Source organism: Electrona antarctica (assembly GCF_951216825.1).
Source record: "Electrona antarctica genome assembly, chromosome: 8".
Classification (NCBI taxonomy): Eukaryota; Metazoa; Chordata; class Actinopteri; order Myctophiformes; family Myctophidae; genus Electrona; species Electrona antarctica.
The window spans coordinates 10,664,750-10,691,468 of NC_136789.1; the positions used below are offsets into that span (position 1 = coordinate 10,664,750).

The 26,719-nt window shown below is 42.6% G+C and overlaps 2 protein-coding genes across 3 annotated transcripts in view; both read left to right on the forward strand.

Annotated features, from left to right (window-relative positions):
• Window positions 1-12,850, forward strand: part of lars1b (leucyl-tRNA synthetase 1b) — a 48,105-nt gene extending 35,255 nt beyond the window's left edge. For both annotated transcript variants that reach the window (XM_079508399.1, XM_079508400.1), the window contains exons 27-32: window positions 4,010-4,120; window positions 5,709-5,819; window positions 8,250-8,354; window positions 8,713-8,808; window positions 10,498-10,630; window positions 11,728-12,850. In XM_079508399.1, the coding sequence (XP_079364525.1) occupies window positions 4,010-4,120; window positions 5,709-5,819; window positions 8,250-8,354; window positions 8,713-8,808; window positions 10,498-10,630; window positions 11,728-11,936 (765 nt within the window). In that variant the 3' untranslated portion in view covers window positions 11,937-12,850. The remainder of the gene's footprint in view (window positions 1-4,009; window positions 4,121-5,708; window positions 5,820-8,249; window positions 8,355-8,712; window positions 8,809-10,497; window positions 10,631-11,727) is intronic.
• Window positions 12,851-15,628: 2,778 nt separating this feature from the next.
• plac8l1 (PLAC8 like 1) lies at window positions 15,629-22,735 on the forward strand (the record flags this gene model as incomplete). The annotated part of the gene is made up of 4 exons (XM_079508015.1): window positions 15,629-15,659; window positions 18,942-19,165; window positions 20,814-20,950; window positions 22,589-22,735. Exons 1-4 carry the CDS (start codon window positions 15,634-15,636, stop codon window positions 22,733-22,735), a joined length of 534 nt encoding a protein of 177 aa, XP_079364141.1. The 5' UTR covers window positions 15,629-15,633.
• Between the last annotated feature and the right edge of the window lie 3,984 nt (window positions 22,736-26,719).

Genomic DNA, 26,719 nt, shown 5'->3' on the forward strand with positions numbered 1-26,719 from the left:
TGAAGATTATACATTGATTTCATACATTTTACAAGGCAAGGTATATTTGTATAGCATATTTCAAAATAAATAAAATAAAACAGAAAATAAGATTCTAAAATTACAGTGCAATCAGAAAAACAAAACGATGACCATGGATTATATACTTGAATGTTGTCCCCTTTTCCAAATAATGCATTATTAATTATTATTGAGGTTAGTTATTCAGGAGAGTTCAGCAGTTGCTGGAATTGTGCTTGAGCCGTGCTCGGTAAGAAGTGAAATACCTTCAGGTCCTAGTGTCATTTGGATGGTAAGAAAGTTAGTTTATCGCATATTAACAATTCAGTTCTCCGATAAGTGGCCTCAGGCCAAAGGCAGGAGACATAAAACAACGTATTGACAAGATTTATGTCGGCAGATATCTCTGGCCACCAGACTGCTGCTGCGATTGATTCACGCTGGGCAGATAGATGTCTTGTTACTGTTGAGGGTAAAGTGGGGAAGAGGAGAGAGGACCATACTACGCTGGGCAGATAGATGTCTTGTTACCGTTGAGGGTAAAGTGGGGAAGAGGAGAGAGGACCATACTACGCTGGGCAGATAGATGTCTTGTTACTGTTGAGGGTAAAGTGGGGAAGAGGAGAGAGGACCATACTACGCTGGGCAGATAGATGTCTTGTTACTGTTGAGGGTAAAGTGGGGAAGAGGAGAGAGGATCATACTACTCTGGGCAGATAGATGTCTTGTTACCGTTGAGGGTAAAGTGGGGAAGAGGAGAGACGATCATACTTTTGTACATTTCCCCTACAGACAGTATTGTATGACTGAAATAGCCTAATGTCCAAGTGTCAGTTTGGCGCCATATTTACAACAAAAAAAACAACAACAACACTACTTATTCTAAGAGCCAGCTTGCATGCATCATTTACATTAGCGACTGCTCATTGACTGACATGTTGATGGTCCAATGCTGTAGCTCACTTTGTAACCCTGAATCTGGAATATATAGAGCTGTCTGATGCACATGCTAATGGATGATAACACTCACCATACAAGTTGATATTGGAGAATTCTGCCCAGCCCTACACAGCAGTAGTTTATCAGTTGGAGTTTACCAGTGTTTTGAGAGCTGCTTGAAGCTGATCCTCCTCTAATGCGACTTATTACTTGAGGGAATTAAAGTCATATCGTTCATTCATTTTTTATCTGTTTTTCTTGGGTTTTTACTTGATTTTCTTTATGTACAGCACTTTGAGCTGCAGTTTCTGTATAAATCGGTGCTTTATAAATAACATTATTATTATTAATATACTAATTATATTTGGCTGGAGCGTCTGGAGCTATATGTATGGATCGACTACAAGGTCCTGCTGATCACATACAACTGCATAAACGGACACGCCCCTCCCTACCTACAGAAACTAATCAACCCTCCAAAAACATCCTCCACCCGCACCCTCAGATCTGCAAACAAATTCCTGCTCCAGGTTCCTGACACCAATCTGCGCACCATGGGGGACCGGGCCTTTTGCTCGACAGCACAGTGCCTGTGGAATAGCCTCCCCATGGACTTGAGAGTGCCACAGACTATAGACCAATTATTTGTTTACAAACATTGGGACTGGGCGCACGGGTGACTGTTTCATGTAATCAATTCCCAACAGATCTCCAAACCTGTTGTTTTGGGGAGCGCTGGTTTCAGTCCATTCAACCTCCTCTTGTGAGTTGGCTAGTGAGATGCACCCTAGGAGACATTTATACTTCAAAGCCCAACAGTATTGCGCACAGAGAAAAGCTGATATACAAGCTCACATCGCATCGCAGATGCGACTGTTGTGAGCGTAGAGGTCTGCGCGCGCGACACCATCGCGGGACGAAGCATACATTATTCTTGATGGACTGCAGGTGCGTGTGCAGCCGTGCACAAATAGGCTCTGCTGCCGTGTTCATGAGCGCACCTCCCGTTCTTATGACAGCGACTGGAGGTGTGGTTTTGAGGACAACTGTTTTGAATTGCTATTATTGTTCAAACACAACAGAAACCAAGGATTATATATTTCAAGGGCGAGAGATCACAATAAAAATCCTAATCATTCTTCCTCCACACTGGGAGAAAAACAGCATCTGAAAGTTTGATGGGGCATTTTTTACACGTGAGTGCAGTTAGAACTTTTCCATTGCATCTTATGAGAGGTGGTGTTCTTCTGCTGCCTTTATGCGCGCGCATGCCGTTTCTTATCAGTGTGACGTCGTCTGATAAGGCGTCTATAGACACTTTTAAAACAGGCCTGAAAACGTTCCTGTTTCGGAAGGCTTTCTCGTGTTGAATTGTTGTCGTTTTTGCACTTGATTCTCTTTTGATAACCCTGTTTTTAACCTTCTATGATTGATTATATGTTTTTAACCATGTAGCACTCTGAGATTCCCTGTGAATGAAAAGTGCAATACAAATAAAATTAATTATTATTTATTATTATTGTATGAATATGCATTTTTGTTATTATAGTGTAAATACCTAGGAGTCATCAAACATGACAGCTGAAATCTCCACACACACACACACACACACACACACTTATCTGAGGAAATGCATATTGACAGTGAGTGAGTAGATGTCCAGTTTGATAAGGTGACACACATCACACACAGCCGCCTTAAATTATTAAAATTGTGTATGTGTAGACTATGGAGATTCCTAATGCTAATGGTTTTATAATTAATGCAACATTCTGAACACTGTCAAGTTGACACTAATAGCTCGCCTGATACGCACGCAACGCGCCCGTGCACACACACACACAAAATGGAGGAAGAACACATTTCATTGCAGACTGTGTGATGATGAGCTATTACCACAGCCCTTCACTTATCTGAAGAAATGTGTGCACAGTCTGCACACACAATATACTGTAGCAGAGTCGAGAGTTTTCTTGTAAAATGAGCGAGTGGATGTCCAGTTTGATAAGGTGACACCCCATCACACACAGCAACTTAAATAATTAACATTTAAAATGACTTAATTTACGTCTTATGCAAAAGAGACTATTATCAATTACGATTATCATTGCATCATATTGGTCACAACATAGTAGCATAATGTGTGGAAGGAAAATTGCATCTTAGCAATTATTATATTGATGATTACTTTTTTGATAAAACACATAATTGAGAAGCTCATTTATTATATTCATTTATTTACCGGTACTTGTTTATTTTTATGGGGGAAAGTAACTAAGTACCTTTACTCAAGGACTGTACTTAAGTAAAATGTTGAGGTATTGTTTCCAATACTTTTACGTCTTCTCCACTACATCTCAAATCCAAATATTGTACTTTTACTCCACTACATTTATTTGAAAACTTTAGTTACTAGTTAGTTACTTTGTAGATTTTGATTATTATTACGAAACATACATAGGCTTATTAACACAATCAGCACCGGGATTCCTTCAAAATAGAAGCTCTGGGGTGCCGGGAAGACATGGCCGCTTTTACTCTGTAAAGCCCCCCCAACCCCCCTTCTGTTCTGGAAAAAAACTGAGATATATATATTTTGCTAAATAATCCATCGCGTTCATATTTTGAACGAGAGGCAGTTGTCAGAAATGAAGAGCTTAGTATATCCATCAGATCAAAACCACGGAGAGCGCCCTAGATTAGGAGAGACGAGGCATTCTTTCTGCAGCGGTAAACGGGGAAGTGACCGGACCGCGCATGAACGAAAAGCGAAGCGTACGGTGGCCTTGGAGTCCCACTCAAAAATTTAAAAAAAGGAAAAAAATTCCGAATATTCTTCTCTCGTTTGATATCATTGAAGATGCGTTAGGACCTAGGACGTGTACACACGTCCTTTGAATCCGTCGGTTGGATTGCTTATGACGTGTGGGCACGTCGGATGGACGGAACCTGTTAAGTGCAGCTTGACACCGCAGCATTGATTGCCTACACCTGGCCTACAACAAGGCACCTCTCCACGGTTTTCGTCTATATATATACCTTTGCCGTCTCTGTTTCTCCCCCCTTACAGAAAGGGGATTCCAAGCCCCCAGCCAAGCCCTCCCACGGTACCATCTACGTGGCCAAGTGTTACCCTCCGTGGCAGCACAGCGCCTTGTCACTACTGGGCAAATACTACAAGGTAAGGAACATGTCCACAACGCATAGCAGACGGACAAACACACACATGTCCCCCACTTCCGTTTTGCATGTGCAGTCGCGTAAATCGGTGGTTGCCAAACTTTGTATACTGAAGTACCACCTCAGAAAATATTACCATAATAACTGATGTTAAAATACAGGAGCATCAGCGTATACCTGCCCTTTTTGTTCCATTCCTAAGACAATAATGCTGCTGCTCTGACCAAACTCTGTCTAATCACTAATCAGCACAACTGATGATATTTCTAATGTGATTAATCCGTTCTCAAATCTTTTAACGGCTAGTGTGCTGTCATGCCCATTTCAGCACGGCTGGAGAGCCTATTTCAACCAATTGCTCGGTCAGAAGAACTACCTGTAGTAATATCAGCAGGTCGCCCTAGGCGGGGAACTGTTCCGCCTGCCCCTAGAGCAGGCCCTGAGTAATATAAATATTTAATTCGCCAGAGGTTTTCCACTCCTCTGGCGTAAATAATTCTGACTAGAAAAAAAAATGGTCAATGCCTGTCTTGCTAGAAATAGAAATTCAGAAATATATTTTAAAATACATGTTCGTGAACACAGTGAGTGATTGGTCAAATATCCTTTCAGAGAGTAGATAGTAGCGGCTTCTGAACATTTAGCAGGTATAATTGCAGATTATTTACTATTGCATTGTGGAAGCGATTGTCGAGCTTGAGAGATATACAATGAGTGAACTGGTGTCAGATCAAGAGCCTGTCCGTCCATTCATGCTGTATACTTTAACCTTTAACCCATTCAGGCCTGACGTCGAAATTAAATAAAAAAAGTTTTCTAAATCATGACAATTTTCAGAAAGATTTGAGGCACATTTTAACGATTTTTCAAAAATAGCAGACCTACAAGTTCATAGCGCGCCACTCGGTGGCGCGCTATGAGCTTGTAGATCTGCTATTTTTCAATAGCTAAATTATAACATAATGTTTAAAACACCAAAAGGGGTTCCCGCCCAAAATGGGTTAATGGTTAATGTGGTTAAACGCTAACGTGACATGGATGCGTTCCAGGTCTCAATGGATTAACAACATGAACCCTAGTTTCCCTAGCCACTCTACAAGCTCACAAGGTGCTAATTTCATCCAAGACATTTGGTATAGAGGGAGAAAAAAGGAGGGCACGTACTGTAGAATATAAACCCCTTGTATAGACACTAGGGGTATATAGAAGTATAAGGCTTAAGTGGTTAATATTTAAACTTTCTGCTGCTACGCTGTGGTGGGTCAATTTGACTGTAGAATACTACAACTACAGGTGTCCGCTGTCCGGGCCTTTTCAGTTGTGAGCTTGTAGATCGGCTATGTTCCGTGTAATCTTTATTTTTACCTTTTTTAATCATTCTCATTTATATATTTCTTTATTCACTTTTTTCTTTTTACAGATTCTTAACGGCAGTTTTGAAAAGTGCTTTGTAGATAAAGATGATATTACCCTCACTACATGTCTGTAGTGCTCTTTAGGAACAGGTTTTGACTACAAAGCTAATGTTTCTCCCTCTCTCTCCCCCTGGTGTTCCCTCTTGCCTGCGTGATTGATGCTGCCCTTCTCAGAGTAACAGCGGAGTGCTTCCAGACAACAAGGTGATCGCTGGTGAGCTGGGAGCCCTGCCGGAGCTCAAGAAATACATGAAAAGAGTCATGCCCTTCGTAGCTATGATCAAGGTAAGGTTGAAGGCTGACGGTTGTTTTGTGTGTATATTAAAGTGTCTGTGTAGAGGTACAGTATAGCTTTGGCAAGATGCCAGAGCTGCAGCTTTTCTCCTGTTGCAGCATCGCCTCCTTTTCCTTTAATATTATGTTCCTCTCCTTTCCTCTCCACCTCGCTCCTCTCCTATTCTCCTCCCCGCTTCACTCCTCTCTTCTGTCCTCTCCCCTCCTGCTTCCCATCATTACTAATTAAGGATACCCTGGACATTGGCTGTTACACATGGAGTTTCAGTCATATTATTGAGATCTGTGGAATTATGTTGCAGTTGTTGAGCGGAAAACAAAAGCGGAGTTTAAAAAATAATAATAATCTCGGACTGTGGCACCCACTTTAAAACATGTAATCTATTGCACCCACAAAGTGCCTGCCCTGTGTACACAGCACTTTGTGGGTGCAATAGATTCTGTGTTTTAAAGTCGATTTCTATTATGCATGCCATTATTTATCTCTCGTTTAGGTCCACATAACCTTGCTTTTGTGCTCTTTCTCTTTCCATCCATTGAGAGTGTGTATCATGAACCAAACAATAACGGCATGACATTGTCATTGTGATTTTGGCAGAGATAAGAAAAAGAACACTTGAAGCTGATGTAGGGGGAAAAAGGACAGGCATTTCCTGGGTGTTAACTGTCACTAGGCCTGTCACAATTAATCACCTAATTGCAATTATTAGAGATAATTACAGTTATTTTCCATAATTGTTTCCATGTTCAGAAAGGTTCACACCTTTTGAAACATTTAAAAAAAATTGTGGAAATGGCAGATCTACAAGCTCACAACGCATGGCCTTGTGAGCTTATAGATCGGCTATTTCCACTATTTTGTAACACATTTTGAGTATAAGGTATTAAATATATCGGTCATTGTCAGTCATTTCTTTGCGCATTTGATTTTTTTGTCAGGTCTGCCCCGTGCAAGTCTTGTTTAAGCCATATACTGCCTCCTGCTGGACGCAGAGCCAACCGCAGACGAGCCTATTTCAATGCAGCACACACTGGTCTGACGTCCTGACGTCTTTAATGCTAAATAAATAGCGTTAATGCTAGCGAGCTAAAATGAAGCCATCCTTGCTCTAGAAAGCGCCAATGTTTCCATCTAAACCTCCGAACATCGCGCATTTTATCCAAACCATGGAGAGCTCCTTAGATTTCGAGTTATTCAGCTTTTTAGTCAGCCTGTATAAAGGGAGGTGGACGGCAGCGCGGTTGCGCAATCCGGTCTAGGATAGCTAAAGAAGGAAAGGCCAAGCCAAAATAATGATTAAAAAAAAGAGATCCGGTTTGATATCAATAATAAAGCTTATCAGGCGGAACATTACGCCAGAAGCAGTTGCTGGTTGGATTCCTTATGACGGAACGTTCCGCCAGGAGCAGTAACACCGTTAAAAGCCACACAATGACATCGTTAATCGCAACTAATCGTCAAGTAAAATGTCATAATCATGACAGCCTTAACTGTCACATGGTTGGCAACCAAGCTGAAAGAGAGCTAAGAAATACCGAAGTAATACTTTATATTGATGAACCCAGTGATGTCCCAGTGATAGCCTGCAATGTCCCTTCGGTTGTCAGTTATTTTTGTCTCTCCCTCCCTGGTGTCGTTCTTGTTGACTTGTTTCAGTTTGTAGACGAAAACGTTGGTCTGATGATGAGTTTGCTCCAGTGGTCCAAAATCCAAAAAGGAATCTCTGCAGAATGTTGGCATTTTAGTCATGCTTTGTCCTTTGCTGTCAACTGTGGGAGTAAATGATGACAGCGTGGGTTTAATGCGTTGTGCAGAGATCAGTCGATTCATGGCCTTATTCACACAAAGTAACCCGCTCACTCATTCACTCTCATCTACTTGATCATTAGAAAACAATGCATTTCCCAAGTGATTGAGTCACTCGCTTAAAACACACACACGCTCGCGCACGTCCGCACGCACGCACACACACCAAGTCATTGTTATCTACACAACCCATTTAAAAACAACAGAAGTTGATTTGAGAATGACAAAACACACTGACCTTCCCCCTTCCACACTCACAGTGCTCACAATTGCACGCACGCACACACACACACACCCCATTGTCACTGATCCATCTTTCAGTGTTGTATATATTTCAATGGTTCTGGCCTCCCTGTGATTAGGTCTGTTACAATGATTACATTATTATAACCTGGCCACAATTATATGAGATGTTCCATAATCATCAGTCGCATTCCTGAGCCAATAACTTGATGACCAGCTCCAAAAAGCTAAAAACTCTCTTCATAGGGTCTGTAATTGAAAGAAAATAAGCAATTTATTTGGGTGAACTACTCCTTTAACACATATATTGCCTAATTAATTCATCTTTGACAGTTAATGGTCAATGACATTGTGATAACGGTGATCCACAGGAGAACCTGGAGAAGAATGGCGCCAGGGTCCTGGACCTGCAGCTGGAGTTTGACGAGGCTGACGTGCTGGAGAAGAACCTGGTGTATCTCACCAACTCCGTGGAGGTACTGAGAAAGACCCATCAAACCAGCAACACAGCGGGACAGTTTATTATGGGCTTTGTTACATTAGTATAATGATTTGGTGAAATGAATGGGATTTATATCTGTGGAAAGTAACTATGCCGTGAAAAAACATGGCTACCACTATTACGCTCTGTAAAAGCCAAGTATAGACCCCTGGAGGACCCCGCTCAAGGAGGTATATAGGGTGGTTAATGAACTACCGACCCCATCTCAAGCAAAACACCCAGCAGACCAATAAACTGAAAGCAATTTCTGTGTTTCTCTCTCTGGAGAGGTGTTCTTATTGCAGGGCATTTTTGTCATCTAGAATGAATGTGTGTGTGTTTCTCTGTGACAGCTGGATCAGATCGACGTGCTGCCTGCGTCCGAGGCTGATGACAAGGTGAAGGAGGACTGTTGCCCAGGGAAACCCTTCTGCGTGTTCAGATCAGAGGTAGGCGCTTTTGTGCCATTCAAACCGGGAAAGAATCGTCCAGGAGATACCTGATGACGGTTGTAATAGACCGAAACGTTGAAACCTCAGTAGCCTAATAAACTACTGCTATAAGTGATGATACTGACCACGAATATGATACTAAGATGATACTGACATGATACTGACCACGATACGAACATGATACTAAGATAATACTGACCATGACACCGACATGATACTAACATGATACTGACCATGATACTAAGATAATACTGACCATGACACCGACATGATACTGACCATGATACTAACATGATACTGACCATGATACTAAGATAATACTGACCATGATACTAACATGATACTGACCATGATACTGGCCATGATACTAACATAATACTGACCATGATACTAAGATAATACTGACCATGATACTAACATGATACTGACCATGATACTGGCCACGATACTAACATGATACTGACCACGATACTAACATGTTACTGACCATGATACTAACATCATGTCAGTATCATGTTAGTAACATGATACTGACCATGATACTGACAATGGCACCGACATGATACTGATATGATACAAACCATAATATTGACATGATACTGACTATTTGAGAATAGCAGCTCACATCTGAGTGGCGGCTGTAAGTCACCTTCTCTCGGGATACGGTTCTTCATGGCTCAAGTCCCGCAGTGTGTCCAATTTAAACTTTCCGTGTGTGTGTGTGTGTGTGTGTGTGTGTGTGTGTGTGTGTGTGTGTGTGTGTGTGTGTGTGTGTGTGTGTGTGTGTGTGTGTGTGTGTGTGTGTGTGTGTGTGTGTGTGTGTGTGTGTGTGTGTGTTAAACATTTTTTATTTATGTTTCTCTCAAAATACAATGAATACTTGTGCTCTGGCTCTCCCTGATACACATCCCAAAGTTCTCACCTATTCAATAGGCAGCCTGTGGGCCCAGAACCAAGCAACCTCCGAGCGGCACAGCAAGCTGAAAACAATGGGCCATTTCAATAGCTATTTTAATATTATTTCATTTGAGAAAAAGAAAGATATACATATAATTGTTAATATCAATGTTATTATGAGACCTAAACAGTTAACACTGAGTATGGTCTAAACTCCGTAAGCAGGTAGATTTGTTTTCCTCCAACCGTCGTGTCGTATCTATTTTTGAAAAAGGTTTTGCCTATAATGACCTGCCCTGAGCACTGAGCAGTCAGGTTGCCAAACACACTGGTACAGCCTGTCAGTACACACACACACACACACACTCTCTCTGTCTCTCTCTCTGTGTCTCTGTCTGTCTGTCTGTCTAAAAACCAGAACAAATGCCAAACATGTAGAACTTTCACTGCAGGAGTAACTTCTTTGTGGAACAGCCTCGATAAAGATGTGAAATTGTGCCGCTCATTAAACAAATTTAAAAAAGACTTCAAATTAAAAAATGTAGATTATAAAAAAGATATAATAGGAATGTGCCTTCTGTATGGTCAAGTTATTTTATTATATCAAATTGTCTTGTCCTTGTTTTTGTTTTTTTTACCTTTTTGGTCAGAAATGTGGTTATTCCTAATAATTTAGTTTTTTTCTAGCATCTATGAAATTTAAAACTAACTAAACAAAACTCTGTCGATGTCTGTCTCTCTGTCTGTCTCCCTCTGTCTCTCTCTCTCTCTCTGTCTTTCTCTCTCTAGCCCGCCGTGTCTGTGTCCTTCATCAACCCCCAGCCGTTCAACGGCTTGTTTTCCACCAGGGTTGACATTCGACAAGGGGACAACAGAGATAGCGTTGTTCGCCGACTAGCCAAAGTGAACAGACTCATAAAAGGTCAGTAGTGTTGAGGAACAGTACATTCATCCCCGTGGTCTCTGTACGTGATCGCGTTTAAGTCCAGATTTTATGAAGCCTCAGTGTGCCTGGGAACGTGGCTCACTGTATTCGCCGAATGCAACAAACACCACGCCGGAAATGGTCCTTGGTGATATTGCCGGGGCAAGAATTGTCTTGGACCTTCACAGGTGATGCTAGCAGTGACACACACACACACACACACAGTGCTGTGAACTGTTATTTAATTATTCCATAATGACACAATTCAACAACCTACTACAGTACCTCTGTGTTTTCTGTCCTTCATTTAGTAATAGAGATGCTTGTCATTCTGACCTGGGTTCTTAACACTTTCATCGCCCTCTATATATACCTTTATTGAAAGGATGAGCCCCTTGAGATGCCTCATCTCATTTTAGAGGGGGTCCTCCTGTGATGTTACCGCAAGCAGCCAGGCAATATCTGTATATTTGTGCCAACTACTTCCGGGGCACATAGCCCAACACAGCGAGAGGAGGAGCAAAAAGTTGTACGAGCATGTCCTGGCTTTCACCACAAACGGTAATATGTCGGGTGTGATGCGATAGAAATCACGTCGGGCGGATTGGACTAAAACAACAACTTTGGAGTATTTTTCTGAGAAAACAAGCAGCAAAGAAACGACAATGAGTGGATCCTTAAGGGGTGTGCGCGCATTGATCCACATGATTGGAAGAACGTAGGCGCTGTCTAGCAGCCTGGACAGCACGAAAGGTTAGTTTTGAGCTTCGGCTGCTTGGAATTGATATAAACCTTATTACCCGCCATATGGCGCGTATGGCGACCTGCGTGGTAAAATCTTAACCCGTCATTTGGCGGGTTATGAAGTGGCTTGGCGTCGTGAGTATTAACTAGCGTTCTCTTCTGTCCTCCGTCATCCCTTGCTCTGTCTCCTTTGCTCTTGCTGTGCTGCCTGCCCTTCACCTTCCCCTCCCTCTTCCAATGTCACTTTCTAACTCTTTTCACCCAACATTCACTCTCCTGTCTTTCTCACTGCCATTCTCTGACACACTCTACCTGACACACTCTACCTCCCTCTCCCTGTCCTCCTTCAGACCTGTCCAGGGTGAAGTTGATGCGCTACGAGGACCCGGTCCTGGGACCCCGACGGGTTCCTATTCTGGGCCGCGAGGAAGAGGGCAAGCTGCCCGTCTCGGACAAGTCTGTGTTCAGCATCAACCTGGAGGACAAGCGGGTCACCATGGCTGATAACGGCCTCACGGTTGACATCGGAGACTCCCTGGTTTACCTGCTCCTCCAGTAGAACAGCACGTCACTGTGTGCCACCCAGCAGAACAAGACGGAGGAGCTTTATGTCATTTTTTAATTTAAATTTTTTAAGGGTGATTTATACTTAATTGTGTGCTGGTGTCGCAGCACAGCGTATAACTCGGGCTTCACATGTGTTTCTGTGCTTCTGCCGCCATACACACTGAGGTTTATCCGATATACAGTCTGCCCTTATTCTGTTTTTGAATATTTCAGGTTTTCCCCAACATGGCCTCAGTAAACGCACCAGACGTAGAACCAGACGTATATGGGACCTATTAATAATGTACTTAGACTCTAGCATCGCGTTAGATTTGATACTCGGCATACATATGCAAAAAGGAAGGGGCGTCTATTCCGTCTAATCAGGCTCATGGTTCAGGTTGCTAAATAAACGGAGGTGCGCAACATTTTCTGCATGTCCTTCAGAGGGAGGTGTTATTTGGGGTTCCCTTCCGTTTGAGTTCACCTTATTTTTGTTCTTCCTGTAATGGTCACACAAAACATCTCGTTTTGTTCTGTCTGCTCATCTCGACTCCAAATAAAGTGCAAGCTCAGCAAAGCTAAAGCATTTTCGTCCGGCCCTTTTGTGCCCCCCTCTGGGAAATAAAATGAGCTTTCAGCGAGCATCTGCTCAAACTTGTTATAAGATCAAAAGAAATAGATGGTCCCTTTTGCCGTCCTGTCATCCTGTATTGCTGTTGGCCAGCCCTCGCCTGCGGGATCATCGCAGTAGATGTTAAAACATCTACTGTTGTTTTGTACAACAGGTAGTTTTTTTTGCCCTAATGGTTGGTGGAGAAACGTGCGACGGACAGGACTATTTTCTAGCAGCGGTTGACAGTTAATGTGGATTGTGCTCTTTTTTTTCCCAAGGAAATAATAATAAAAAAACCCATGAAACATTCAGTCGGTCTCTCTGTTTACCTGTTCTGCTCGGTTTCTTTCCAGAATATAAAACAAGCAGAGCTTCGCCCCACTAGACGGAACACCGACCTGCCTCAGATGTCAGTAAGGTTTTGTAGCCACGTGGGCCCCTGTTTTGTGAAAGGTGAGATACGTTGCATTGAAAGCAGTGCCCTGACGAAATGAGTAAAACGTGGCGCTGAGCTAATACAGCAGGAGGGATCCCTCAAAATGTTGCCCATACACAGACAAGCAAATGGAATTGTAGGAAACTACATAAGGCGTGATTGACGATGAGCCGCTGGGGTTATCAAAAACAAAATGCATCGTGCATTATTTTTTAACCCCGATAGTGGTGCTGTGTTAATTTTGACGGCGGATTGTGGTTTAGTTTTAAACCACAACCACAATTCCATCAGTCATATTTTAGTCATCTGAAACATTTTACTTTTAGTCAACTAAATCGATGAATCGTTGATATTGTCCCTACATTTTAGTGTAGTTATTTGTTGATGAAATTGGCAATATTATATATTTAGTCTAATAGTTTTAGTCATATTTCTACCATCACTTACTTAGATCTGAGTATTTCTTCCACTATCAAACTGACTTTGACCCATTAAAACCGGGAAAGGATCATCTGTGTCATTTTAGATTTTTACGTAGGATATTCAAAAATAGCAGATTCACAAGCTCACAGTGAGTCACTTTGTGCCATTCTGCGAGCTTGTACATCTATTTTTGAACATTTTGGAAAAAATCTTTGAAAGTGTGAACTGCTGATTTAGAAGGCATTTGTAGAATCTGCTTCAGGTCTCAATGGGTTAAACACGCTGGATTGGGTGTATGCGACTGATAACAAGATCAATGTCGGAGTACAGGAAATCTAAGGGGAACAGTTTTGTCCTTGAGCAACTGGTTCCTGCCTAATTTATACTCTGTTTTAAAATGGTGCTTGTATAGCTTATCTGTTCTTTTTGACAAGTGACACCCTCCAGCGATGTATAAATGAAGTCCTAAGCCTCATACATGTGATGCGTGCGTTGCTACTGGTAAGATTGGAATTTCTGTTCAATAGATGGTAACAGAGACCCGTTGTGGCTAGTCATTATTTAATTTAGTTATTTACGGTTCATTGGGTGGGTTCAACTGAGCATGCAGGAAGAGATCAAATGTTCCTTTGTGCTCATCCTGGTTTCAATTTAAATTGTTTCACAAAATGTAATCTAATAAACGCCAACAACAGTAAGTTACATTTTTGCCATAACTACCCCCGTCCCCCCTTTTCCCTCAGAATGCAGTAAAAGACCAAATTGGGCATGATTGACCCTGCTGAACTTCTGAAACAAATTCTGTATTTAATATTAACCTCAATTGACCCTGAAACTAGTTCTGCTTTTAATATGCTATAGATATGCAAGATCATTATGCAAGGATTACCTAGTGAACCATTATTGTCTCACTAGTCCTACTGAACCATATTGTCTCACTAGTCCTACTGAACCATATTGTCTCACTAGTCCTACTGAACCATATTGTCTCACTAGTTTCCAGGTAATTGCTTGCTTGTGTGTGTTTGTTTCACTATCTCTGTGTGGCTGTCTAGCTTCTGGTCTTTTGTTCTGTTGGCCTGCCAAGCTTAATCCTCTGTTTCACTGCCTCTGTCAAATGCTTCCAGGCAAACTGACCGACTGGCTGAGATACCGCAGCCATCTCTCTCTCTCCGTCTCTGACAGTCCACATGTTCCAGGATGTACTTTAAAAAAAGAAAAGACAAATATTCAAACTCAAGTGGTGTCCACTCTACAACTATGACATTGATGATATTGTTATAGTTATTGTTATTACTTATTACTTAGTTACTGTAGTTATAGTGCTTGGTATTGCCTAATTGTTTTCTTTGCAGTCCATTTACCGTTGCAGTCGATTGTTGATACTCTGATCCTGAACTTAGTATGTCACAGAATAAGATTTTCTGCTAAATGCCTGACTTTATAACTGATGGTATAACAGCTAGTCCCTACAGATACTAGGTGAAAGCTAGTGGTAGGTAAGAGGACATTGATGTAACTACAATTTGGCCATAAGAAAACTATCATTTTGTGTTGTTGTATTCGGTTGCGGGTAGGCCATGTATCACTTTGGCGAGCTTGCATGCATGATCTGCTTACCGTGCGTGCGTGCGTGTGTGTGTGAGAGAGAGAGAGTGTGACGTACGTGCATGTGTGTATGTGTCTTCACCATGGGGTGTGTGTGTGTGAGTGTGAGTGAGAGACGTTCATGTGTGTACGTATCTTCGCCATGCAGAAATGTGCATTCATGCAGTCGCATCATGTACTGTGTGTGTGTGTGTGTGTAACGACTTCTCTACAAAGCATTCTGGATTCTTGTCTCGGCATCAGCCACCCAGTAGAAGTGTGTGTGTGTATGTGTGTGTGCGCGCGTCCGTGTAAGCCTCTCTCATTCATGTAGCAGTACAGACTAACAGAGCCACTCAGCTACACTGTGGTTATCTCCGCCACACAGCCGCTGGTCCAGCCAGCACCACACCACATTATCTCCTCCTCCCACTCACTCAACCCCACCAGAACCACATCCTGATCTCTCTCTCTGTCCCTCCCCTCTCCTACCCATTTGTTCTCCCTCCTTTAATTTCCTTTCTATTGCTCCTCACTTTGAATCACCATAACACATGCATGTGTGTGCCTCTCACACACACACACACACACACACACACACACAAACGCACAAACTGCCCTGGCAGGGAGCAGACGGGTAGAGTTGCCATGGAACAGTCGACTGTCACGGAGCAGTAAGTGTCATTTTTGTCCCTATCGGTGCAACTGTCACTGCTGTCTGTCCACTACTGGTGTCACGGTCAGCCACGTGACACTAGTATAAAATATAAATTGAGATCTTTGAAAGTGTTGCGCTGTATCACATATTTGCAGGGGGTTTCCCCAATGTTCATTTTTACTCACAGTACCATTGGTCATCTGAGGACAGGGGTGGTTGCTGTAACAATTGGGAATGAGTAGAATGAATTGAAGTACATTAACCGAGGATGGATTTAAGAGGAATTCTACTGTGTATATACAGTAAGGTAAAAACATATGCTTTAACGGTAAAATTAAGGGGATTGTTAAATCAATACGTCATTTTTTCAACATCAGGCACATTTTCCTTTCACCCTGTAGCTCTCTTGTGCGTTTTCCATATGCATCAAATGTGCCATGCAAATCAAAGTTGGCACATGTCACATGCAAGTAGCCAGGACCACATCCGCTCTGGTCAATGGCTTGGGGAAATGGGAGATTGGCCCTAGAGAAAGGTTCATCTTAGAATCTGCCTTTCAGTAGGGATCCTCTCGGGAGCATGAGGATGCACATCAAATTACAGAATTAGAGGTAGTTTTGTATGGTGGATGGACAGATTGACTGACCCACCGATTGAATTCGTATCTTTGATACATTTGGAGAGGTTGCGTTGCAACGGCCAGAACAGTCTAGCAACATTCGAATATATATGGGGCCCTATTACAGCTCACCTTGCTTCATCTGTGTAACTCCTAGACTGATTGCCCTGCTGTACGTTTGTTGATGCTAATGCTCTATGGCTGCTGCTCTGCATGCCCTCCTGTCGATGTATGATGTTGATGTTTCACGACTGTTGTGTTCATGGCCCATGCTATCATCACTCATCACGATAGGTTTGCCTCTCGTTTCGTAGACATTGCCCAGTCTGGTGTATTTGTTATGTATGTCTTGTTTGTCATGTCTATAAAAAATCCAATAAAAACTAATATAACAAAAGACTGTTAACTGTGAGTGGACGACCCAATAAAGCATTACACTTGTTTACAAGAGGGTCCACCTTGTTTAATTCATCAAAACATTTAGAGACGTACAAATAGACACTTCTATATAGCCAAAGAACAGAACAGGAATTCATCATAAAGGAGGTAAAAAGGGAAAAGAAACATATGGTGGTGGGAGGGGATTCGGATTTTTACCGGGGCCAGTTTCGAATTGCAGCCGTCTGTCTGTAGGTGCCCCTTGAGAGTGGTTTTGAAGGAGTCAAGGGATTTGCATGTTTTAATGACTGTTGGTAGGGCGTTCCACATTTTGGTGGCATAGGAGCGAAAATAATTTAGTCCCTTGTTTGTGCCGAATCTGGGTTGCACATGGTTTGTTGCATTCCCTCTGGTGTTGTGGGTGTGGACTGTTAACATTAAGGAAGTATTTAGACCGGTACATGGGTATCTTGGTGGTGTATCGAATCTTGTGGACCAGACCCATTGCAAGATGCTGTACTCTGCCATTCCAGTGTTCCATTCACCTCCACCATCTGTTCTCTCCCCTCCAGGTAGGATTGCATCCAGCTCACTGATGTGCTATCGAAACCAATTGCTTTTAGCTTTTAACCAGTATGGAGTGGTTCACAGTGTCAAAAGCCTTTTGGAGGTCCAGCATGACCATGCCGCAGTATTTGCCAGCATCCACCTCATGTTTGATGTGGTCGCTCAAATAGAGAAGGCATGTGTCAGTGGATTGGGATGTTCTGAAGCCAGATTGGAACTCGTACATTAATTTATTTGTGGCAAGATACTTTTCAACCTGTTCATAGACTATTTTTTCCATCACTTTCGAGATGGAGCTTAGAATAGAAATAGGGCGGTAGTCTAATTTACTCCCTTTCTTGTGCAGGGGGGTTACTTTGGCCAGTTTGACATCTTGGGGAACCTGTCCCTATTTGATGGAGAGGTTTACTATGTGGGTGATGATTGGAGCTATAGAGATGGCTGAGTCTCTGAAAATTTTGGAGGGAATATTGTCATGGCCAGTGGCCTTGTGGGGTACAAGTGCTGTTAACTTTCTGATGGACTAGTACTACCTGTTTAAGGACATGTAGTTCCTCTAACTAGACCGTCACCAGATCTGCACAGTTTAGGATGAGGCCAAATAATGTCTGATCATTGCTGTCGGGAGGAAACCTCCTAACTCAATTTTTGAGGTTTTGGAGTTTTTTTGCATACATCAGTGCTATTGAACACCCTTTACGTGTGTTGTTTCAACAATATTGAACCAATGTAAAGCGCTTGGGACAAAACCTCTTAACGCCATTGGACCCTCAAACTGTCTGCTAAAGCAACTAACTCCACCACCTCTCCCCGTCTCATGGAAGTAATTGACAATATATAAAGTCACAACACCAACTTTGATGAGGCAGTATTGCTTTGTTTTCAAAATATATGGTTTTCTTAATTTCCTGAATAATGTTTTTCTTTTTTCTCTTTTCCTGAAAAATGAACATTTTGGAGTTAAGTGGTTCCTTCCCAACAGCAGAGATATTCAGTGCACATCCCAAAACCATATCAATACTGGAGCCAGTTTGTGTTTCGCCTGATAAAATAAAAAGCTGTTGAATCCAAAATGAGGTGCTTAAGCCCACCTGCTAGCACCCTAGCCTTTAGATCAGGGGTCGGCAGTTAAGTTTGGCCTCAGCACATTTTCTTCTAAGCCATTAGATGGAAGGCCAGCTGCCAGACCATAATCAATCGCTAATTTAAGAAGTGGAACTTGCAACTGCCTTATAAATCATGCATATGATGGTGGTGGGAACGGGACTCAAGAAATAAAAGGGGACAATAAGCCCATGAATTGCTCATTTTAGCTGGGTTTTATTTCCCCTCAACTGAAATGTTTTATGTGGCATACTGTTGTTAACCAAGATGTATGTGTAGCATATTTCTTGGATTGTGTGAGGTCAGGCTGACTGTATAGCCATTACTGTGTGTTGCCAAGTGGCATAAAGTAAAGTAGTTACGATAGACCCCAGTGCACATAATTATGAAAGGCCCTATAGTCCATACTATAATTATGAAGCATGCGCACCACTATGCTAATGGAGCTAATGGTTTTACCATTACTAACAATGTGTTGGATAACTCAAATTAGTTATTTGGGCTTATTTAGTATTTTTAAAAAGTACAGAGGTGAAAGTTAAACGCTTTGAGAACTAGCCATTCTTCTCTCTGACATACGCATACGGTAATATAGTGTTTTTGTCATGTTTGTCTGCCCTCTAATTCCAGACCCAAACAGACTCTGACCAATGCTCTGACGCCGACATTTGTGGAACAGGGAGTGGACAGTTCCACCACGGGTGTTGGCGATGACCGTGCAACGAAGGGCTCGCCGGACCCGTTCCTCACACAGCCTGGCCTGGGAATCACTACGACAACCATCACCACCATCACACAGACGGGAGGGGGCTGGAGTTCTGGCCTGTTTGATGTCTGCAGAGACGAGACTACCTGTAACACACACACACACACACACACACACACACACACACACACACACACTAGAGTAGAGTAAGGCATTGGAACTGATTTGAAATTGCGTTTGTTGTCAGTTGCTGATTGTGGTGGTAAAGGGCAGATCCCAGCTATGAATATGTGTAATGAGCAGGATAATACATTATATCATATATCACCCGGGCAGTTTGTTTGTTGTCCAACAGAAGGCGATGACGAATGATAATGTATTTGTCGCACACCCACATATCCTTGTTCATTCCCAAATACAATGAGACCAAATCACCTCACTCTCAGGTCGTAGCCTACTATATTCTCTATATCCATTATTTTCAATTATTCCCAACCACTAGAATGGCGATCCGCTGACCTTGCTTAACGTGTCTGATAAAACCAGACACTGCCTGAAAAGGGCAGGCAGTGGCACGCTAACTGTTCCTGACTACTGTTGCATATCCATAGGCTTGGAATTGTGAATCATACGTCCTCGTCAAGACGGGAAGAGAGCCCTGTCGCATCAATGTCTGACACAGGGGAGTCCCATTGTGTCAAGCGGTGGTGCAACCAAGTGATACAAGTCCATTTTATTTATAGAGCACATTTAAAAACAGCAGAGGCTGACCAAAGTGATGTACACCAAGAGAAAAACAAGTAACTATACACAATATAAAATCTCAGTTCACAATAATATCACATATTGCTCAATACAGGCTATAGACACCTATAGGCACATGGTGGGACTTGTATTTTCCCAAGGGAAGATCTCCATCTTACTGTATACATCCATACCAAAATACTGACTTTGTAGAATATTCAATTGGTTATTCAAGGAACGTTTCGAATAACTGACCAGAGGTTGTGTCAAATGTCCATGTCAAATTATTGCTTTTGTTTGTAAGTCACCAAGTATTAAGCAGGATAATGTACAGTGAGGGGGGGCCATTATTGGAAACTAATGCACATCATCCTCCCTGGGTTTAGGTGACAATAAGGACCGCCTCAGTTTATATTATCCCTTGGATAGTTCACTCACTGTCACCTTGGTGGTTCAATCAGAAGACACCACCATTAGTGATGAGACAGTTATCCTCTGCACTTGTTTGACCAGTATCGTTCACTGTTTGGGTGTGTAAAAGTAGCTTACTGTACATATGTAGGCTGTAAACTCTCAAAGCCTTGCTCAAAGCTTAGAAAGTATTTTTCCCCCCCTTTTCATATACCCTTGAATGTATCAATGTAACCAGGCAGGACTCTCAAGTAGAATAGAACAAATATACGGTAAATATTTATTTGGTACAAATAAGGAATTGTGCTCTCATACACTGTGCTCTCTCGAATGTGTCGAACAGCACCCTTGACTCCTTCAAAACCGCTCTCAAAGGGCACCTACGGATGGCTGCAATTCGAAACTGGCCCCCGTAAAATCTGAACGGGGGCCAATAAACTGAAATATTTCAATCCATCAATCAATCTGATGTACCGCATGTAGTCTCACCACGGCTGGAAACGTTATTGTACTGATCAATTCATCGCGATGGATGTTGGATACTCAACATGACACTATTCATTCTACGAATATAAACCTGGGAATAGATCTCACTGGCTGTCAGAAACATAAAGCTGTGCTGCATCTGTTTGTTCTTGTAGGTATTTTGGGGGCCTTGGTGCCATGCTGTCTGGACCTGAGCTTAGCCCACCAGTTTGGAGAGTGTCTGTGCCTGCCTCTGCTACCTGGATCCACCTTCGCCATGCGGGTGGGCATCAGGGAGAGATACAAAATACGGGTGAGTCTGTGCATAAATCTGTGTAAATGGAATTCTTCCCACAGGACCAAATATCCAAACACAGAAAAGGTTTAGGATGAAAAAAAAGACAATATAATAGGCATATATAACATGTTTCACATGATTTCACTGCCGAATATGTGATCACATATTTCTAATTAGACTCGTTGTCTGCCGAATACGCCATATCATGTATTTGATCGCTTTATATCAGTATGAAACGGCTACGCTGAAAACCAACTTTTAATCCTGTCCTGTATGTCGATCCATCGCGCACCGTTTTTGGCGAAAGATCGCATCGCGAAAGATAAACATTAGCCGTTTCTTCTTCTCTGTCTGAGAGTCAGGGACACCGGATGTAAATGAGTAGTAATCCATTTCCGTCGGCAGAAGCTAACTACCTCCAATGACCACTAGGCGGCAGTCAAAGATTTTTTTTGGTGTCACGTTTTGTATAATTTGAACACAAATTACATCACTTTTAGGCTAAGAGTTAGAGAGTGAATGCAGGCAGTGGATGATCTTCACAAACGACTAGTGGTTGCTGGCCCTCCCATTACACAATTTTAATATAAGATAGTGGTTATGCATACAATTGTTTTTCAATACTCCTTGGTTATTGTAGGAAACGATCTTCCCACAGCAAAAAAAACGCCTGCTCCCGATCCCAATGCAGGGCTCTAATATGAAAACATCTATCCCTGAATGTGAAACACTGTATCCGGTATACTTAAAGGTATATTTCGCTTTCAAACATGTGTGGCGGTCATTTTAACATCTACGCTGGCTGTGAGCTTGTAAAATGTATATAGGGCTTAAGTGGTTAATGCATGTTTTGTAATAATTCATTGAGACACTTCAGCTCAGATTGACCATAAACCATTTATTGCAAAGCTATTGCATGTTAGTATGGCGGTGTGGCTCTGCTCATGTGATATCAGATGATCTGCGTACCGAGACACAGGTCTGATATCACATTGATATCTCCAATTATCTGAGCACCAAGACACAGCTCTGATATCCCCAGACCCCCAGAGCAGAGCCAAAGATACAATAATCCATGAACAGCAATACACAGTAATGACACATCAACACATGATTCAACACAATTAATCTACACAATCACAAACAATACAATATCCCATAACCCCTGGACTAAGAATTACAGGGAGGAGGCCAGGGAGGAGGGGGAAATTTTCACGCAGACGCCACACGAGCTGCTTGACAGCTCAGCATGCAAATATTGAGTAGAGAGCTGAGGCTGCTTAAGTAGGCGGCCTGAATTGGGGGGGGCGTGGCCTGGAGAGGCAGCAGATTTAAAGAAGCAGTATAGATCACTAGGGGGAATGAATGAGGGGGAACTATGTACACACATGTATAAACCATCTGCCTTCCGTGCCGTAATGAACTAACGCTACGCTTGAATATAGTAACTAGTTACAAAAGTTTTCAAATAAATGTAGTGGAGTAAAAGTAGCCTACAATATTTGCCTCTGAGATGTAGTAGTAGATGTAGAGTAGAAGTAAAAGTTATGGAAATTGGAATTAGCTAATTAATAAGTAAAGTACAAATACCTAAACATTGTACTTAAGTACAGTACTTAAGTAAATGTACTTAGTTACTTTCCACCACTGCAGGGCAGTGTGTGTGAGGACTGGACGGCGGTGTGCTGCTGCTATCCGCTGGCCGTCTGTCAGATGACCAGAGAGATGAAGAGGAGGATGAAGACTCAGACCTACCAGGTGTCCACCGCCCTGGAGTCAGGCCCACGGAGGCCCAGTTAACACATTTCGGGTCCATTTATCAGAGTTCCATTTCTACCATGGGCCCTGGTGGCCACCGGGCGGACGAAATGTTGAGGGACAGTGGTGTGTGTGTGTGTGTGTGTGTGTGTGTGCGTGTGCGTGTGCGTGTGTGCGCGTGCGTGCGCACACATTTCATAATAAATATACTACTGTCCAAAGTATATGGATTTAGTGAATATGTAACCACTTAGCATCCGTTTAGCAACCGTAGCATCCCTATTCTGGGGCAGACATTAGGCGATACTTCGCACATCTACAAACTCAGTGTGACGCTTGTAGATCAGCTATTTCACGCCAAATACATTTAGTTTAGTCAACTAAGTATCGGGCCCTAGGGTATCCTGTCAACTAAGTATCGGGCCCTTTGGTATCCTGTCAACTAAGTATCGGGCCCTTGGGTATCCTGTCAGCTAAGTATCGGGCCCTTGGGTATCCTGTCAGCTAAGTATCGGGCCCTTGGGTATCCTGTCAGCTAAGTATCGGGCCCTTGGGTATCCTGTCAGCTAAGTATCGGGCCCTAGGGTATCCTGTCAGCTAAGTATCGGGCCCTAGGGTATCCTGTCAGCTAAGTATCGGGCCTTAGGGTATCCTGTCAGCTAAGTATCGGGCCCTTTGGTATCCTGTCAGCTAAGTATCGGGCCCTAGGGTATCCTGTCAGCTAAGTATCGGGCCCTTTGGTATCCTGTCAGCTAAGTATCGGGCCCTTGGGTATCCTGTCAGCTAAGTATCGGGCCCTTTGGTATCCTGTCAGCTAAGTATCGGGCCCTAGGGTATCCTGTCAGCTAAGTATCGGGCCCTATAGGGTATCCTGTCAGCTAAGTATCGGGCCCTAGGGTATCCTGTCAGCTAAGTATCGGGCCCTAGGGTATCTTGTCAGCTAAGTATCAGGCCCTTTGGTATCCTGTCAGCTAAGTATCGGGCCCTAGGGTATCCTGTCAGCTAAGTATCGGGCCCTAGGGTATCCTGTCAGCTAAGTATCGGGCCCTAGGGTATCCTGTCAACTAAGTATCGGGCCCTAGGGTATCCTGTCAGCTAAGTATCGGGCCCTTGGGTATCCTGTCAGCTAAGTATCGGGCCCTAGGGTATCCTGTCAGCTAAGTATCAGTCCCTAGGGTATCCTGTCAACTAAGTATCGGGCCCTAGGGTATCCTGTCAGCTAAGTATCGGGCCCTAGGGTATCCTGTCAGCTAAGTATCGGGCCCTAGGGTATCCTGTCAGCTAAGTATCGGGCCCTAGGGTATCCTGTCAGCTAAGTATCGGGCCCTTGGGTATCCTGTCAGCTAAGTATCAGTCCCTAGGGTATCCTGTCAGCTAAGTATCGGGCCCTAGGGTATCCTGTCAGCTAAGTATCGGGCCCTAGGGTATCCTGTCAGCTAAGTATAAGGCCCTAGGGTATCCTGTCAACTAAGTATCGGGCCCTAGGGTATCCTGTCAGCTAAGTATCGGGCCCTTGGGTATCCTGTCAGCTAAGTATCGGGCCCTAGGGTATCCTGTCAACTAAGTATCGGGCCCTTGGGTATCTGTCAGATGTTATGTGATATGTTATAATGTTATTATATATACTTTTTATATTTTATTTAAACAGATGCTAAGTTAATATTGATTACCAAGTATCCTATAGTTTCAATGTATAGACTATTATTTTGACTCTGGATAAGAGCTTCTGCTAAATGCCTAAATTGTAAGTGGTTAAATCACAAAGAAACCTAACTATGGGATTCTACTGTACGTCCAGAAATGCAGTCCTATCGAACACTGTATCAAGCCTACATCAGGTCTCAGAATGGTTCCACTCGAGGCCCACAAGTTTTACTAGAAAACAAGATGGTGTGTGTGAGTCTGTGAGATTATCCTCGACCCTCTGGTCGAGGAGTGCTTCTCATGTTTATTGATTAGGGTGTTGAAGTTGATTTGCGTTTCTCTGAGCATGGAATTGACCAGTTTGTCAAGTTGCTTAAAATTCACAGGTACTGTGAAGTTGATACCAAATCAAGCCTATTCCCAAGGCAACGGGGAGCGTATTTTGCAATACGGAACAATTGGCAGAAATTAAGGTAAGGTGGAGAGTGTGTAATTTGAATGAAAGGACCTGAGCTTTTGAAGTATTGGTCTCAAACACAGTGTATGAGCTATTTAAAGCTTCTGCTTTTCCTCATGAAATCATACAAACATACTGGCAGCTTTCTCTTACTGAAACCACATCTGTCATTAAGAAGAGCTTTAGAGGTTGGACTTTGAAACTAGGGGTGGGACGATATGGGTTCCTCACGATACGATATATATCGTGATATTAGGCCCTCGATAACGATAATATCACGATATTCGATATATTGCGATATTTGCGATATATCGATATATTGTATGAAATTTCATCAACGATATATCACGATATCTGCAACTACAAAATACTTGGAACTGAAAAAATGCAGCATTTTGTATTCCCACAAAGCTGTTTGGAGACTTTGGACAAATCACCATCCAGTAATTCAGTACTTCTGGTTGCTGTGGAATCTGAGTGGGATTTGCTTTATTTTAGCTGTCATTTCCTCCTTTTCTAAACATGTTGTTTTTTTTTCTTTTTCGATATCGATATTTTAATAATCAATACCGATTATTTATCGCGGGAGGACGTATCGATATATATCGCCATATCGATATTTCAGCACACCCCTATTTGAAACATTGGCGTTGCAAAGGTACTCACGCATTTCAGTGTTTCCGTACAGGTCTGTGTGCGTGTCAGTGCGTGCTTAAGACAGTTTGGAAATGTATAGTAAAATAAAATAAATGAGTGACACACCATTGTAATATAAAACGGCTAAAGTGGTTAAATGTAGGGTAAGGGATTTGTTTTGTTAAAATAAGTATTAAATATCCCTATATTCTGCTATAGTCCTCATTGATTAGTAACCAGAGTAGTGGAGTAGAAGTAAAGAAAGTATTGTAATGTGGACATACTTGAAGTAAAAGTACATCACAATTGTACTTAAGTACAGTACTTGGAGTAAATGTACTTACTTTCCACCACTTCGTAAGGCGTCCATGGTTTGGTTTGGAGTATTGCCTTCCTTTTCAGGACGAAGTGCGCGCACGCACACGCGCACGCACACACACACACCCACACACCATCTACTCAGTATTCAGAGCTTCACAACCTGTCTCAAACCCAGTTTACAAGCCACAACGTCTTGTAGATTACATCACACCCCTCCTCCACCCCCCCCTACACCCTGCCACCCTTCAAATGCACTGTGATGATATTAAACTAAAGTGCATTTGCATATTTCTATTATTCCTTTTCTCGCCGAGTTCCCCATCTGACCCTCAGGCGTTCAATAGTATTATTCATCCAACACAACTGGGTGGATGTCCACGTACTATAGTGAGTGTGGGCGCAGCCATCACCGGCTGGACAAGAAACTCTTATTTACGCACAAAGCAGATAGGTCCCCCGGAGGCCAAATATGTAATTACTTAACTTGTGAGGATTTGAGATTCAGTTGCCTAAACCGTGATTGTATTGATGTCAAACACACACACACACACACACACACACACACACACACACACACACACACACACACACACACACACACACTTTAACCATTTATTTATGTTCACACAACGGATATGCATACAAGGACACAAATAGGCTATTATAGGTGGTGCATTAGAGTTACATCTGCAAAATGGTGTGTTTTCATGATACAATAGGCATGTCACTCAGTACTCTATGGGTATAAGTAACAGCGTCTCCGCCATATATATACGGCTGCCAATTATAGCAGAGACACCACAATACTTTTCCAGCCTTTTTGCCTCCTTTTTGGGCATCCCAAATTGTTGGAACCGTCTAACAACTAGACTGTGCGTATGCCCTAGGCTGCCAAATATATAGACAAATAGTCTGCACCTATTCTGAGATGTTATGTAGGAGTGGTTGGTATTTTATGACCTTGGTCA